Source organism: Sphaerodactylus townsendi, linkage group LG04 (assembly GCF_021028975.2).
Source record: "Sphaerodactylus townsendi isolate TG3544 linkage group LG04, MPM_Stown_v2.3, whole genome shotgun sequence".
NCBI lineage: Eukaryota > Metazoa > Chordata > Lepidosauria > Squamata > Sphaerodactylidae > Sphaerodactylus > Sphaerodactylus townsendi.
The window spans coordinates 148,612,961-148,627,112 of NC_059428.1; the positions used below are offsets into that span (position 1 = coordinate 148,612,961).

At 45.9% G+C, this 14,152-nt stretch overlaps 1 protein-coding gene, 1 long non-coding RNA gene and 2 other non-coding genes across 4 annotated transcripts; 2 read left to right on the forward strand and 2 right to left on the reverse strand.

The window, feature by feature from the left end:
- Positions 1-3,987: 3,987 nt before the first annotated feature.
- Positions 3,988-5,901, reverse strand: LOC125431662. The gene is made up of 2 exons (XR_007244327.1): positions 5,458-5,901; positions 3,988-4,533 (listed from the first exon to the last, which is right to left on the reverse strand). It is a non-coding gene; the product is annotated as an uncharacterized LOC125431662 (long non-coding RNA).
- LOC125432237 lies at positions 4,672-4,801 on the reverse strand. The gene has a single exon (XR_007244425.1). It is a non-coding gene; the product is annotated as a small nucleolar RNA ACA64 (small nucleolar RNA).
- Positions 5,902-7,190: 1,289 nt separating the features above from the next.
- RPS2 (ribosomal protein S2) lies at positions 7,191-11,510 on the forward strand. Its single transcript, XM_048494663.1, has 7 exons — positions 7,191-7,373; positions 7,901-7,990; positions 8,124-8,231; positions 9,428-9,601; positions 9,711-9,870; positions 10,933-11,024; positions 11,367-11,510. The coding sequence occupies exons 1-7, from the start codon at positions 7,194-7,196 to the stop codon at positions 11,448-11,450; spliced, it is 888 nt and encodes a 295-aa protein (XP_048350620.1). The 5' UTR covers positions 7,191-7,193; the 3' UTR covers positions 11,451-11,510.
- LOC125432266 lies at positions 10,731-10,871 on the forward strand. Its single transcript, XR_007244442.1, has one exon. It is a non-coding gene; the product is annotated as a small nucleolar RNA SNORA64/SNORA10 family (small nucleolar RNA).
- Positions 11,511-14,152: the final 2,642 nt, after the last annotated feature.

The window sequence follows — 14,152 nt, forward strand, 5'->3', positions numbered from 1 at the left end:
GGCCGTGGTCTGGTGGATCTTGTTCCTAACGTTTCGCCTTCATCTGTGGCTGGCATCTTCAGAGATGTATCACAGAGAAAAGTCTGTTACATGCTGTGTCCAGACAGACTTGTGTAACAGGCTTCCCCACAGATGCAGGCAAAACGTTAGGAACAAGATCCACCAGACCACGGCCACACAGCCCAGAAAGCCCACCACAGCCAGTTGAATCCGGCCGTGAAAGCCTTCAACAATACATTTATTTTATTTGTTGAATTTGCTGTAACCCACCCAGAGTGCTTCAGGGATCAGGCAGGATATAAATCCAACTCCAACAAATAAACCAGTGGTTCTCAATCTTCCTAATGCTTCCTTTTTTGCCCCTTTAATACAGTTCCTCATGTTGTGGTGACCCCCAACCAGAGGTGGGATCCAGCAGGTTCTCACCACTTCCCGAGAGTGGGTTAATAATTATTTGTGTGCGCTGAGAGGGGGTTACTAATTGAATTTGCTTTTCCTTCTCCACGCCCTCCCCTCCCCTCTCTTCTTCTTTCTCATAGCCCGGAGCTTGCCGGCTAGTAAGAGGAGGGACCCTTTAACTACTGTTGGGTCCAGGGAACTCTTTACTTGCTTGGTAGGCTATTTATTTTGGAACTCTGTTCATTTTATGATAAATTGTGATTTACCATGATGCTTGGCCACTTAAAAGCTCTGTATTCCTGTATGTGAGAATGTTATGCTAATCTGTGTCTCTAATCCTGGATTAATTAATGTGAAATATTTGCAGAATATGCAGTATGGATTGTGAATTCTAGTTCACAACGAATTATGTTCTGGTTTATTTTTTACTTTAAACAGAAGAAGAGGAGTTTGGATTTATATCCCCCCCCTTTCCCTCTTCCACGTGAAGGTTTCATATAGCAATTGCAACTAATAATGTAACTCCCTGAACTGGGTTAATCCCTTTGAGGTACTGCAATTCATTGATTCTCAGCCTTTCGTGCCTTTTATCTCACCAGTCTCTATCAAAGAACCTGTGGGTTTCACCATTGCTGTGTTCAGGTTTGTGAGTTGGGGCATTTTCTATAATGTGATGATGATTTAGAAATGACCTGGTGCAAAAAAAATTTTTGTGGTCATGGTGGGGTGGATGCCCATGGGGGGGGGGGGGCATCCAACTCAGGTTTTGCCCAGGGCTCAGGTTTGCCTCTGCCCCCTTTGCTGAGGGGGGGTTGGCGAGGGAACCTGTTACTAAAATTTTTGGATCCCACCACTGCCCCCAACCCTAACATTTATCCATTTTACAGATGGAGAACACTGATGGAGAGAGTGTTAGGCGACCCCTGTAAAAGGGCTGTTCGGCCCCCAAAGTGGTCCCAACCCACAGGTTGAGAACCACTGAAATAAATGCAATGGAAAAGATGCATTGCAGCAAAAGCAGGAGCCTTCCAGCAGTGAAGAGATGTCCCTTTTGGTCATGGATTTGTTGAATGTTGGGAGTTGTTTAGATATTGTGGTATCCATTATCATTTTATGAATATTGTGGTATTTGGTTGTTGTGGGCTTTACGGGCTGTGTGGCCTTGGGCTGGTAGATCTTGTTCCTAATGTTTTGCCTTGTTTTGCTTTATATAAGGGCATGACAATCCTTGCAGTTTTATTATCAACTCCTTTCCTAATTATCCCCAGCATAGAGTTTGCCTTTTTCACAGCTGCCATGCATTGAGTTGACATTCCTATGGAACTATCAACTAAGATGCCCAAATCCCTTTCCTGGTCTGTGACTGATAGCACTGACCCTTGTAGCGTGTATGTGAAGTTTGGATTTTTTGCCCCTATATGCATCACTTTGCATTTTGCTACATTGAACTGCATTTGCCATTTCTTAGCCCAATCACCTAATTTATTAAGGTCCGCTTGGAGCTCCTCGCAATCCTTTGTGGTTCTCACCACCCTACATAATTTGGTATCATCTGCAAACTTGGCCACCATGCTACCCACCCCTATTCCAGGTCATTTATGAGCACTGGTCCCAATACGGATCCTTGGGGGACACCACTCCCTACATCTCTCCATTGTGAGAACTTCCCATTTATAAACAAACTTCTCCTTTCTTTCCTGTTCCTCAACCAGTTTTTATTCCATAGGAGGACTTCCCCACTTATTCCTTCATTGCTGAGTTTTCTCAACAGTCTCTGGTGAGGAACTTTGTCAAAAGCCTTTTGGAAATCCAAGTAGACAATGTCCACTGGTTCCCCCTTATCCACATGCCTGTTTACACCCTCAAAGAACTCTTGTAAGTTTGTAAGACAGGACTTGCCTCGGCAAAAGCCATGCTGACTCTTCCTCAGCAGGTCTTGCTTTTCTACATGTTTAATAATTTTATCTTTAATAATAGATTCTACTAATTTACTAGGAACAGATGTCAAACTGACTGGCCTGTAATTTCCTGGGTCCCCCCTAGACCCTTTCTTAAAGATTGGTGTGACATTGGCCATCTTCCAGTCTTCAGGGATGGAGCCTGATTTCAGGGATAAGTTGCATATTAAAGTGAGAAAATCAGCAATTTCATGTTTGAGATCTTTAAGAACTCTTGGATGAATGCAATCTGGGCCAGGGGATTTGGTAGCATTTAGTTTATCAATGGCTGCCAGAACTTCTTCCTTGACTACCACTATCTTTGCTATTTCCTCGGATTCATCTCCTAAGAAGCTTGGTTCAGGTGCAGGAATTTTCCTCACCTCCTCTTGGGTGAAGACAGATGCAAATAATTCATTCAGCTTCTCGCAATCTCCCTGTCATCTTTTAGCACATTTTTTGTTCCTTCATCATCTAACGGGCCTACCGCTTCCCTAGCTGGCTTCCTGCTTTTGATGTACTTGAAGAACTGTTTGTTGCTGGTCTTGATGTTCGCAGCCATGCATTCCTCATAATCCTTTTTTGCCTCCCTTACAGCTAACTTGCTTCTCTTTTGCCACCATTTGTGTTCTCTCTGGTATTCTTCATCAGTTAAGTTGGACTTCCATTTTCTAAAAGACATATTTTTTCCTAATAATTTCCTCAACCTCCTTTGTTAACCATGGTGGCTTTCTTTTGGACTGGGCGCTGCCTTTCCTAACCTGCGGAACACATTCCAGCTGAGCTTTTAAGACTGTGTTTTTAAATAACCTCCAAGCATCTTGGACAGTTTTGACTCTCTTGATTTTCCCTTTCAGCTTCCTGCGCACTATCCCCCTCATCTTTGAGAAAGATCTACCAGACCATGGCCACACAGCCCGGAAAACCCACAACAACCAGTTGAACCTGGCCGTGAAAGCCTTCAACAATACATTGTGGTATCCATTAACCCCCCAAAGGTATGGCAGTGAGTTCCAGATCACATCAAGCCTGAACTGTCCCTAGAGGCCAAAAAAACTAAACTGTAGCTGTTGTACTTTGGGTCACATTATGAGAAGACTTGCTAGAAAAGACAATAATGCCAGGAAAAGAAGAAGGCAGCAGGGAATGGGGAAGATCCAACATAAGATGGTGGCAAAAGATAGCGGCTTTACAACATAGCCCCACCTTAGTCCAGTATTCCTTCTTCTCCAGTGATCAGTATCGAACGGTACTCAGGATGCTCAATACTGAATGCTGAGTAATTCCCATTTTGCATAGTGGATCATGTGCAAGCATTTCTAGAGCTATGAGAAACCGGCAAGACTTGCTAGGAGAAAGGAAACACAGCAGACAGGAACATGCCTACCCACTTCTGTCTTTTTGTTACCCTTATAGAACCATAACAGAGGAGAACTCTTCAGATGATACACAAGGGAAGTGTCAATGTAATAAGCAGTTTTTCTCCTAGCTATATCGTTTATCCCAGAAGTTGCGCAGATTTCTAGGACAGTTGAAATACATAATGGTCATTTTTATAGGAACCAATACAGAGAGCAAGGTTGCCAGGAGGAAAGAACGGTTGCTTTCTTACCCCTGCTATAAACACAGCAATTACACCATTACTATGAAGTGAGAGAATAATCCTGTTTATTATCTATATATCGTTGATAAAATAAGACGTAGCTGACTGTATCCAGCAAGCCATGTTTCAAACATAAAAGCCGACTGAATCACCCACACAACCTTGAAGACTAAATCCTACCCACTACCAGAACAACAAAGTACATAAAAACTCAAGCAGCATAGTGAACTGTCAGTTTGATTTTATTTGTAAAATAATAGACAGTCCTTCCCATCAGTCACCCACATGTACCAACTGAATAACTACCTTACAAAGACTTATAATTCAAGACTACCAAACTTTACTCTCCAAGCTACACTTCAGTTACTTTCCCCCTATTTAAGAATTTGATGAACCCCATGCACTCCTACATTAGCCTGTTTGATCAGTGCAAAAAGAATGGCATGCCAGAGCAACAAAAGGTCAGATCCCCTGCAATCTGAAGGCAGCCTCAAGGATCGTTGTCTGTTCCAACTCCTCTTTCCCAGTACAAGATGAATCAGCTTCTCCACTTCTCTCTCTGAGTTGTTCAAGATGCTCTCTTCTTCGGTAATGCTGCAAGAGAAACAATGACTGCCTGAGCTTGGCGAATGTATTTATATCACTGACAGTCCATCTTTCTCCCCTGGACTCATGTTTGGCACCCCAAATCAAACAGAACTACTGCAAGCCATATTACTGGTCGTATGCGGGATGTATAGGAGCATGGGTTTTATTGCCCACAGATCATACTTAAGGACAATAAGCTTAATGCTCCTTTTGCTGTAGGCACCATTATCTCACCCAAGGCCACTGAAGAGGCCAGAGATGATTTTCAGTCAGTGCCTTAAACCTGCTTGCAGGCCAGTAAATGCTTAGCCTGCCAGTTAGCATTGTATTCTGCATCAAACAGCAAGGTCTCAGGTGGGGATGCTTCACACCATCTGAGCCATAAATTAGACCTCCTACATACAAAACAGATACCATTCATGTTCTTATTTCAGAGTAATACTTGGAACAGAAATCACAATTCAGCTTCTTAGAGATGAGCCTCACGAGTTCAAGGAGTTTAGCAAATATACAATGACTGTACCTTCTACCATACTTACAGTGCAACCCTATGCAGCTACTCCACTCTAACCCCATTGAAATCAATGGGTTTACACCGGAGTAACTCTCCTGAGGCTTGTGAGATCAACTAATGTACAAGGCAAGCTCTGAGGTATGTATTGGTTATACAGAGCAGTGCTAGTTTAGATCCTCATAAGAAGTTTTTGCAAAACTCTGAATACTAAACCCAGATTTCGCAAACAGTTAATTCTAAATACTAGCCCCAGACACAGTGTGAAGCATATTTCTCTCTGTGATACACCTCTGAAGATGCTAGCCACCATAAACACTTAATATTAAAGTTTTCTGGATTTCCTAGCAAGCATCCCTTCCACCCTTTTCGCACATTTCTCAGCCCCATCATCCATTTACATCCCTCTCCCACCTTACCCGTGCCAGTGGGAAAATGCCACCACGTGCGTGCCCTTCACCACCTTTTATACGTTTTTGCAAAATCATGCTCGTTCCGGGGTTCCCCTCCACTGGCAGACTATAGACCAGCCTTCCTGCGCCTGCGCATTGGCTCTCGCTCCGGAAATATCACGCGGCCGTTGAGCAAATCTCGCGAGACCTTTTGCGTTGGATAAATACTCCAGGCGGCGAGATCTCGGCCTTCTTTATACGATCAAACACGTAAGTAGGCGGTAGTATAGAGAAGGAATCCGTTTCCATCGGTTGCTTCGCGGGGGGATATGATGGCTGAAGTCGTCCTTTGGTGATTGATGCCGGCTTTGGGCGTCTGGGACGGGGACTATTTTCTTTAGGGCGCCGCTCCTGAATCTGACGAGATGCCCGTGGCAAGGCCCGGCTCTAGACCGGCCGCCATTCATGATGGTGGCGTGTTCCATTTTGGAATGAGGGAGGAGGTTGGCAGGTTGGAAATACCCTTTTAACCCCACCTCACCCCTCCAATCCACCCAAAACCTCTCCATTTAGTGTTACGTCGGGGGTAAAGGGTTGCTCAGTCGCTTCTTTAGCGCAATAACATGACTATGGTTGTCATTAGAATTCAGCACCAGAGCGGACACCCCCGCAGACTGACATGGTGCCGTCCGGGTGTTAGAGGTTTGTTGCAGAATGGCCAACCTCGCAGGAGTGGCAGTGGGAGCTTTTGGGGAGGAATGGATGGAATGACCCTGTTGATTTCTCCAATTGTTTTTTGCTGGGGGGGGGGGGGCTTTGGAGAGGAAGGATTTTTGCTAGGGGTGCCAGTTTCCAGGTGGGACCTGGGGATCCCCTAGAATTGTGGCGCATCTTTACATTGCGGGGATCAGTTCTCCTGGAACAGGGGTCTGCAACCTGCGGCTCTCCAGATGTTCGTGGACTACAATTCCCATCAACCCCTGCCACCATGGCCAAATGGTGACAGGGGTTGATGGGAATTGTAGTCCATGAACGGAGAGCCGCAGGTTGCAGACCCCTGCCCTGGAACAAATGGTTGCTTTGACAGGTGGTTTTTGTGGCCCAGGGACTCCTGAGGCTCCTCTCCCCAAATGTTGCCTTCTCCAGGGTTCATCCCCAAAATCCCCAGGTATTTCCCAACCCAGAACTGATAACTAATTTCTGAATACATAGCAGGGGATATGTGCCTGAATTCAACTCCCCGGCCCCCCTCCAAACACTCGCTTTTTTAACTAGAGAGCGAAGTACTACAGATATCTCCTGGACTGCTTTTGCAGAGGTTTTCTGTCAAAAAAAAAGGAGAGAAGGTTGTTTTGCAATTTTTTAAAAAAATCTCTTAATTATTTTATCATTTAGGAATACATATTAATTGGCAGACAATCTGACTTAAAGTGGTTCCAGTAATAACAGAATATGATCTGCCACATGAATTATAAACAATGTACGTAACCGTTGCAAGCGATAGTTTCATTTTAAAAAGTGATTTAAGATTCTAGTACAGTACAAAATATATACAGTTTCTAGTACAGTACAAAATATATATTTGAATATGCTTTTTTTCTTGTGAACTGGAATTAATGTCTCTAATATCTCAGTGCAAATGTGATTTGGCAGACATACTAAAATAACCTGAAACTCTTTCTAGTTGCTGTTTGAACCTGTCAGTTTTTTCAATTAACAGTGCTAAAGCATCATCTGAGAATTTTTTTTTCTCCTCACAGCAAATGGCGGATGACGCCGGTGCAGCGGGAGGGGCAGGAGGAGCCGGTGGTGGTGGTGGTGGACCCGCCAGAGGGGGCTTCCGGGGAGGCTTTGGCAGTGGTGGGCGAGGCCGTGGACGGGGGCGTGGAAGAGGCCGTGGACGGGGCCGCGGGGCCCGTGGTGGAAAAGCTGAAGAGAAGGAAGTAAGTTGTATGCTTTGCAGCTTTTTGTCTCCTTTGGGTCCATGTGTCTTGCCAAAACTTTGACCTTGCTAAATTCACTCCCAAGAGCTGTCAGCTGAGAAGCCTCCCAAATTCAGCAACTAGCATCAGGTCTCTTAAGATGAACCCTACTGATCCCTGTTGTTGTTTACTGGAGGTGTCCTTAATTATCTTAACTTTTCTCTCCTTGTTTTGGTGTTCGTTGTTTTACACTGTCACAAAGATTTAGGTGCCTGTTAAGACATTGTGCACTTGAATCAGAATTTTAGGCCATGTTGGACAGCAGGACACTGTCCTTGAATCCTCTGCTGTGGCCACGCCTGTCTAGGCTACGACTCTGTTGTTGTATCTCATGGAGCAATTCAGAAATGGCACGCTGACATGCACCACTGTGGGTTTTTTGATAGTTTAGACTGCTCAGCAATGCTTGTTTGGCCAGGGGGTGGGGGTGGGCGGGAGATATTTTCCAATTTTTGAATAGCTTTAACTGGTTGGTTTCCTTCCCACAGTGGATTCCAGTCACTAAGCTCGGCCGCCTAGTCAAGGACCTGAAAATCAAGTCTCTGGAAGAGATCTACCTCTTTTCGCTTCCGATCAAGGTATTGCTGGGGGGGACTTGACGGGGTTTGTGCTGCCTCCCGTTTGTGTTTGTTGTGGTAATAATAGTCACTGATGAAAGCTCATTTGGGCTGGTGATCTGCAGGAGCTGACAAGTTCCCCTTGCACTTGCAGGAGTCGGAGATCATCGACCATTTCCTGGGCCCTTCGTTGAAGGATGAAGTTCTGAAAATCATGCCTGTCCAGAAGCAAACCCGGGCTGGGCAGCGCACCAGGTTCAAGGTATTGCTTCGTGCATCTTTTTTTCTGGCTGCCTCCCTGGTCTGGTTTAATGTACTTACGGTAAAAACCTCGTGTTTTCTTTTAATACTGAATGCATGTAGCTGTCTAACCGAAACACTTTTGTGCTATACCAGGGGTCTGCAACCTGCGGCTCTCCAGATGTTCAGGGACTACAAATCCCATCAGCCCCTGCCTGCATATGGAGAGCTGCAAGTTGCAGACCCCTGGTCTGCAATTTTACTTCATCCTTACCAAATAATATTTAAAACTTGTATAGGCCTACTGATCTCTGATAACGTATTTCTATTGTGATACATCAATCAGACTGGCAAGTGGGTGGGGTACAACCTTGGGAAAGCTTCAGACCATAATCCAGGGGCAGTTACTCATTTTTGCTTATTGGCGTCTTTGAACGTGAAGCTACATCATATGAAATCTGTCTGATCTTGCCTGTGTTGACTTGTCTGAGAGGAAAAGCTTACCAAGGTCCCTTGGTAGCAGCAGTGGCGTAAGAGGTTAAGAGCTCGTGTATCTAATCTGGAGGAACCGGGTTTGATTCCCAGCTCTGCCGCCTGAGCTGTGGAGGCTTATCTGGGGAATTCAGATTAGCCTGTACACTCCCACACACGCCAGCTGGGTGACCTTGGGCTAGTCACAGCTTCTCAGAGCTCTCTCAGCCCCACCTACCTCACAGGGTGTTTGTTGTGAGGGGGGAAGGGCAAAGAGATTGTCAGCCCCTTTGAGTCTCCTGCAGGAGAGAAAGGGGGGATAAAAATCCAAACTCTTCTTCTTCCTCAAAACTTTCCTAACCTGGATCGCCTGTAACTGCCACGCTGGGAATTGCACTTCAGATCTTCTGGGTGTGAACAAGATGTTCTACCAATGACCCACAACCATTCTTGGGCCGGTCACACCCTCTAGGCCCCTTGACCCGTTTAGCACATAGTCTTGATGAAGTTACTGCTCTGAACTGCAGGCTGCGGAATCTTTCAGCTGTTTCTCTTACAGGGATTCGTGGCCTTTCGTTTCAGGAGTAAAGCATCCCATTGACCATAACAGGAGCAGTATAGATATGACACGTTTAAGAGATTGCCTGTGTCGTTAGAAAGGGTTATTCAGGATTTCTGATATGTTGGGGCAAAGGAATGTATGTACATTAGTATGCATCTAACGCAGGTTTCTTTCCTTTCTTTCAGGCCTTTGTTGCCATCGGTGACTACAACGGCCATGTTGGTCTCGGAGTCAAATGCTCCAAGGAGGTTGCCACGGCGATCCGAGGGGCCATCATCTTGGCTAAGCTGTCCATCGTGCCAGTGAGGCGAGGCTACTGGGGTAACAAGATCGGCAAGCCCCACACCGTGCCGTGCAAGGTAGCGCCCCACTTCTGGAGGACCAGAGCTCAGGTCTCCGGAGCAGATTTGGGAAGAGGTTTGGTTGCAAGGTGCCTGCCCTCTGAGAATGGGGCTTTTTTTTTTTTAGGTGACGGGTCGCTGTGGGTCTGTCCTGGTGCGCCTCATCCCTGCGCCACGCGGCACTGGGATTGTGTCTGCCCCCGTTCCCAAGAAACTGCTGATGATGGCTGGCATTGACGACTGCTATACCTCTGCCAGAGGATGCACTGCTACCCTGGGCAACTTTGGTAAGCTGCCACCCTCTAAGCTAGCAGGGGGCTCAATACCATCTCATATAATAGGGGGCTCTGTCCCTGTCACACCCTGAGGAAACTTGCCCAAATAAGACGGTACAGGTAGACTTGGCGTAAGCTTTACAGGGCCATGTCCCGTGCACAAATACTGATTTTCTCTAGTACACTGGTGGCGAACCTATGGCACGGGTGCCAGAGCCTGGGCCGCTGGGCTGGATTATTAGCATTAAACCTAAGTCCTAGTTTTGGGGAGCCAGTGTAGGTAACCTTGTTAAGCACTGTTAAACCCCATTGATTTTCATGCGATGAACTAAAGCGCAATCCTTTACCTGGGAGTAAGCTCGGTTGCTGGCAATGGGGCTTGCTTCTGAGTAAACCCTCCTAGGGTCATGATTCTGTTGGAAGAGTTGCATGGTTGCTCCCATTGATCCAAGAGTTGCATGGTTGCTTCAAAGCAAAGCCACCGACTACCACCAAGCTTACTCCCGAGTAACGCACGCCTCTGAGTCTGCCGTTGTCTCTAAACTAAAACCTCAGTATTCAGGTTAAATTGCCGTGTTGGCACTTTGCGATAAATAAGTGGGTTTTGGGTTGCAATTTGGGCACTCGGTTTCGAAAAGGGTCGCCATCACTGCTCTAGTAGGTGGCCAGGTGGACTGTGGCTCAGGGTGGTGACTCTGTGTGCCTCTTGCCTCCAAGTTCATTGAGAAAGCACCGAGTGGGTCGTGCGATACAGGCTGGCAAAAACACGAGGCGTGGAATTAGCTTGCTAGACAAATAACACCGTCCCCAGTCATGGCTGTACCATGCGTGACAACAAAGGATGCTGCCCTTGGGGGACGTGTCCTGATGAAACTCTCTCAGCTCTGCTCAGTTGCCCCTGGCCTCAGTGGGGCACCTGTCGTTTTTCGAGAGGGAAAGCAAACTGGTTTCCTGTGTGCACGGCAGTGAGGTTTGAAAAGTGGCCTACCTGTTCCTTTGGAGAGCCAACAATTAAATGTGTGTGTACGATTATGATGTTTTGTTCACATGTGTTATTTTTTTACCTGTTTCTAGCGAAGGCCACCTTTGATGCCATCTCAAAGACCTACAGTTACCTGACCCCGGACCTTTGGAAGGAGACCGTGTTCACCAAGTCTCCCTACCAGGTAAAGAAATTAATTGAGCATCAGGGAGTGGAGAGTGTTATTGTTTGGTGATGCTCTCTGGATAACCTTGGGCCAGGAAACAATGTTGGGCTTTAAAGGAAGAGTAGTTTCTTGGGAGCAAAAATATAACTCTGAAAGTATTTAACCTCATTTTTTGCGCTAATTTTATCTGAGAATCTCCCTCACCCCTGACCTGCACTTTTCTCATGTTAATAATATACTGTTGTATGAGGTTTAGCTGGAGTTTTCAAGTTGGATTGTGAAAAATGAGCGTGTCAACGTTTGCGTGAATATTTGGCAAAGGTGGAGGAGTGTATTCACAGTTCTCTGCTTCTTTTGCAGGAGTTCACTGACCACCTGGCCAAGACCCACGCCAGCAGAGTCTCTGTGCAGAGGACCCAGGCGGCTGCTGTGGCAACCACCTAATGCCTTCTTTTGTACAAGGAAATAAAAGTGACAAATGACCAAATAAAAGTGACAAATGAACAGAATTGCTACCTGTTACATGTGCAGGGCGAGCTAGGCAAGCAAAGTTGCGTGGATGAGAAGGTGGTGTAAGGCAGAGGGTTTCAGATTTGAAAGGAACTGGAAAACCTCTTGGGACAAGGCAGGCCTGAACAAAAGGGATGGGCTTCATCTTAACCAAAGAGGAACCAGGCTGCTGGCGCTCAACATTAAAAAGGTGGCAGAATAGCTTTTAAACTAATCCCTGGGGGAAAGCCGACAGGAGTTGAAGTGGTTTCGGTTCGGAATACAGTCTCCATGGGGAAGGAGAGGGAGATTTTTCTAAACCAACCTCATACAAGCGAGGATAATGTGATAAGTGATAATGTCTACAAAAGGCTAGAGGGCAAAGCACATAAATCCCAGGTTTGAGACAGAGACAGAGTATATGGGTGTCTCTATGCCAATAGTAGAAGCCTTCGACCTAAAATGTGGGAGCTGGAGTACAGAGTTTTGAAGGAGGACACTGATACAGTGGGCATCACAGAGACTAGTGGAATGAGGAGAACCAGTGGGATGCTGTTATCCCAGGTTACAGGCTCGCAGGAAGGATAGGACAGGACGTATTGGGGGTGGGGTTGCCCTCTACGTCAAAGAGAGCATAGTGTCACATAAAATAGACAATGCAACGGGAGCTGATTCCCCTACAGAAGCATTGTGGATATCAATACCAGGGGTGAAGGATAGTTTAATATTAGGAATTTATTATCGTCCCCCTGACCAAAGCACGCAAGAGGATTCTGAGATGGAAAAAGAAATTAGAGAGGCCAACAAAAGCAAAAATGTAGTGGTAATGCCAAGAGGAGGTGAGGAAAATTCTTGCACCTGAACCAAACTTCTTAGGAGGCGAATCCGAGGAACTAGTGTAGACGAAGGAAGAAGTTCTGGCAGCCACTGATTAAATGCTACCAAACCCCCTGGCCCAGATTGCATTCACCCGAGAGTTCTTAAAAGAGCTCAAGCATGAAATTGTTGATGTTCTCACTTTAATATGCAACTTATCCCTGAAATCAGGCTCCATCCCTGAAGACTGGAAGATGGCCAATGTCACACCAAACTTTAAGAAAGGATCTAGGGGGGACCCGGGAAATTACAGGCCAGTCAGTTTGACATCTGTTCCTGGTAAATTAGTAGAATCTATCATTAAAGATAAATTTATAAAACACATAGAAAAACAAGACCTGCTGAGGAAGAGTCAGCATGGCTTTTGCAGAGGCAAGTCCTGTCTTAGAAACTTACTAGAGTTATTTGAGGGTGTAAACAGGCAAATGGATAAGGGGGAACCAGTGGACATTGTCTACTTGGATTTCCAAAAGGCTTGACAAAGTTGGGGTGCTGTCTGGTTTCCGAGCTGTGTGGCCATGTTCTAGCAGCATTCTCTCCTGACGTTTCGCCTGCATCTGGCTGGCATCTTCAGAGGATCTTCAGCCTTCGACAATACCTTGACAAAGTTCCTCACCAAAGACTATTGAGAAAACTCAGCAATCAAGGAATAAGAGGGGAAGTCCTCCTATGGATTAAAAACTGGTTGAGGAACAGGAAGCAAAGGGTGGGTGTAAATGGGAAGTTCTCACAATGGAGAGATGTAGGTGTCCCCCAAGGATCCATTTTGGGTCCAGTGCTCTTTAACTTATTCATAAATGACCTGGAAGTAGGGGTGGGTAGCGTGGTGGCCAAGTTTGCAGATGATACCAAATTATGTAGGGTGGTGAGAACCGCAAATGATTGCAAAGAGCTCCAAGCAGACTTTGATAAATTAGGTGAGTGGGCTAAGAAATGGCAAATGCAGTTCAATGTAGCAAAATGTAAAGTGATGCACATAGGGGCAAAAAATCCAAACTTCACATACACGCTCCAGGGCTTAGTGCTATCAGTCACAGACCAGGAAAGGGATTTGGGCATCTTAGTTGATAGTTCCATGGGAATGTCAACTCAATGCATGGCAGCTGTGAAAAAGGCAAACTCTATGCTGGGGATAATTAGGAAAGGAATTGATAATAAAACTGCAAGGATTGTCATGCCCTTATATAAAGCAGTGGTGCAACCACACTTGGAGTACTGTGTGCAGTTCTGGTTGCCACATTTCAAAAAGGATATCGAAGAGAGAAAAAGTGCAGAGAAGGGCAACAAGGATGATTGAGGGATTGGAGCACCTTACTTATGAGAAGAGGCTACAATGTTAGGGATTCTTTAGTTTGGAGAGGAGATGTCTGAGGGGAGATATGATTGAAGTCTATAAAATTATGCATGGGGTAGAAAACGTTGACAGAATTTTTCTTGCACACAATACTAGAACCAGGGGGCATCCATTGAAAATGCTGGGGTGGGGGTGGGGGAGAATTAGGACTAATAAAAGGAAACACTTCTTCACACAACACATGATTGGTGTTTGGAATCTGCTGCCACAGGAGGTGGTGATGGCCACTAACCTGGATAGCTTTAAAAGGGGCTTTGACAGATTGATGGAGAAGTCGATCTATTGCTCCCAATCTTGATCCTCCTTGATCTGAGATTGCAAATGCCTTAGCAGACCAGGTGCTCAGGAGCAGCAGCAGCAGAAGGCCATTGCTTTCACCTCCTGCATGGGAGCTCCCAAAGGCATCTGGTGGGCCACTGCGAGTAGC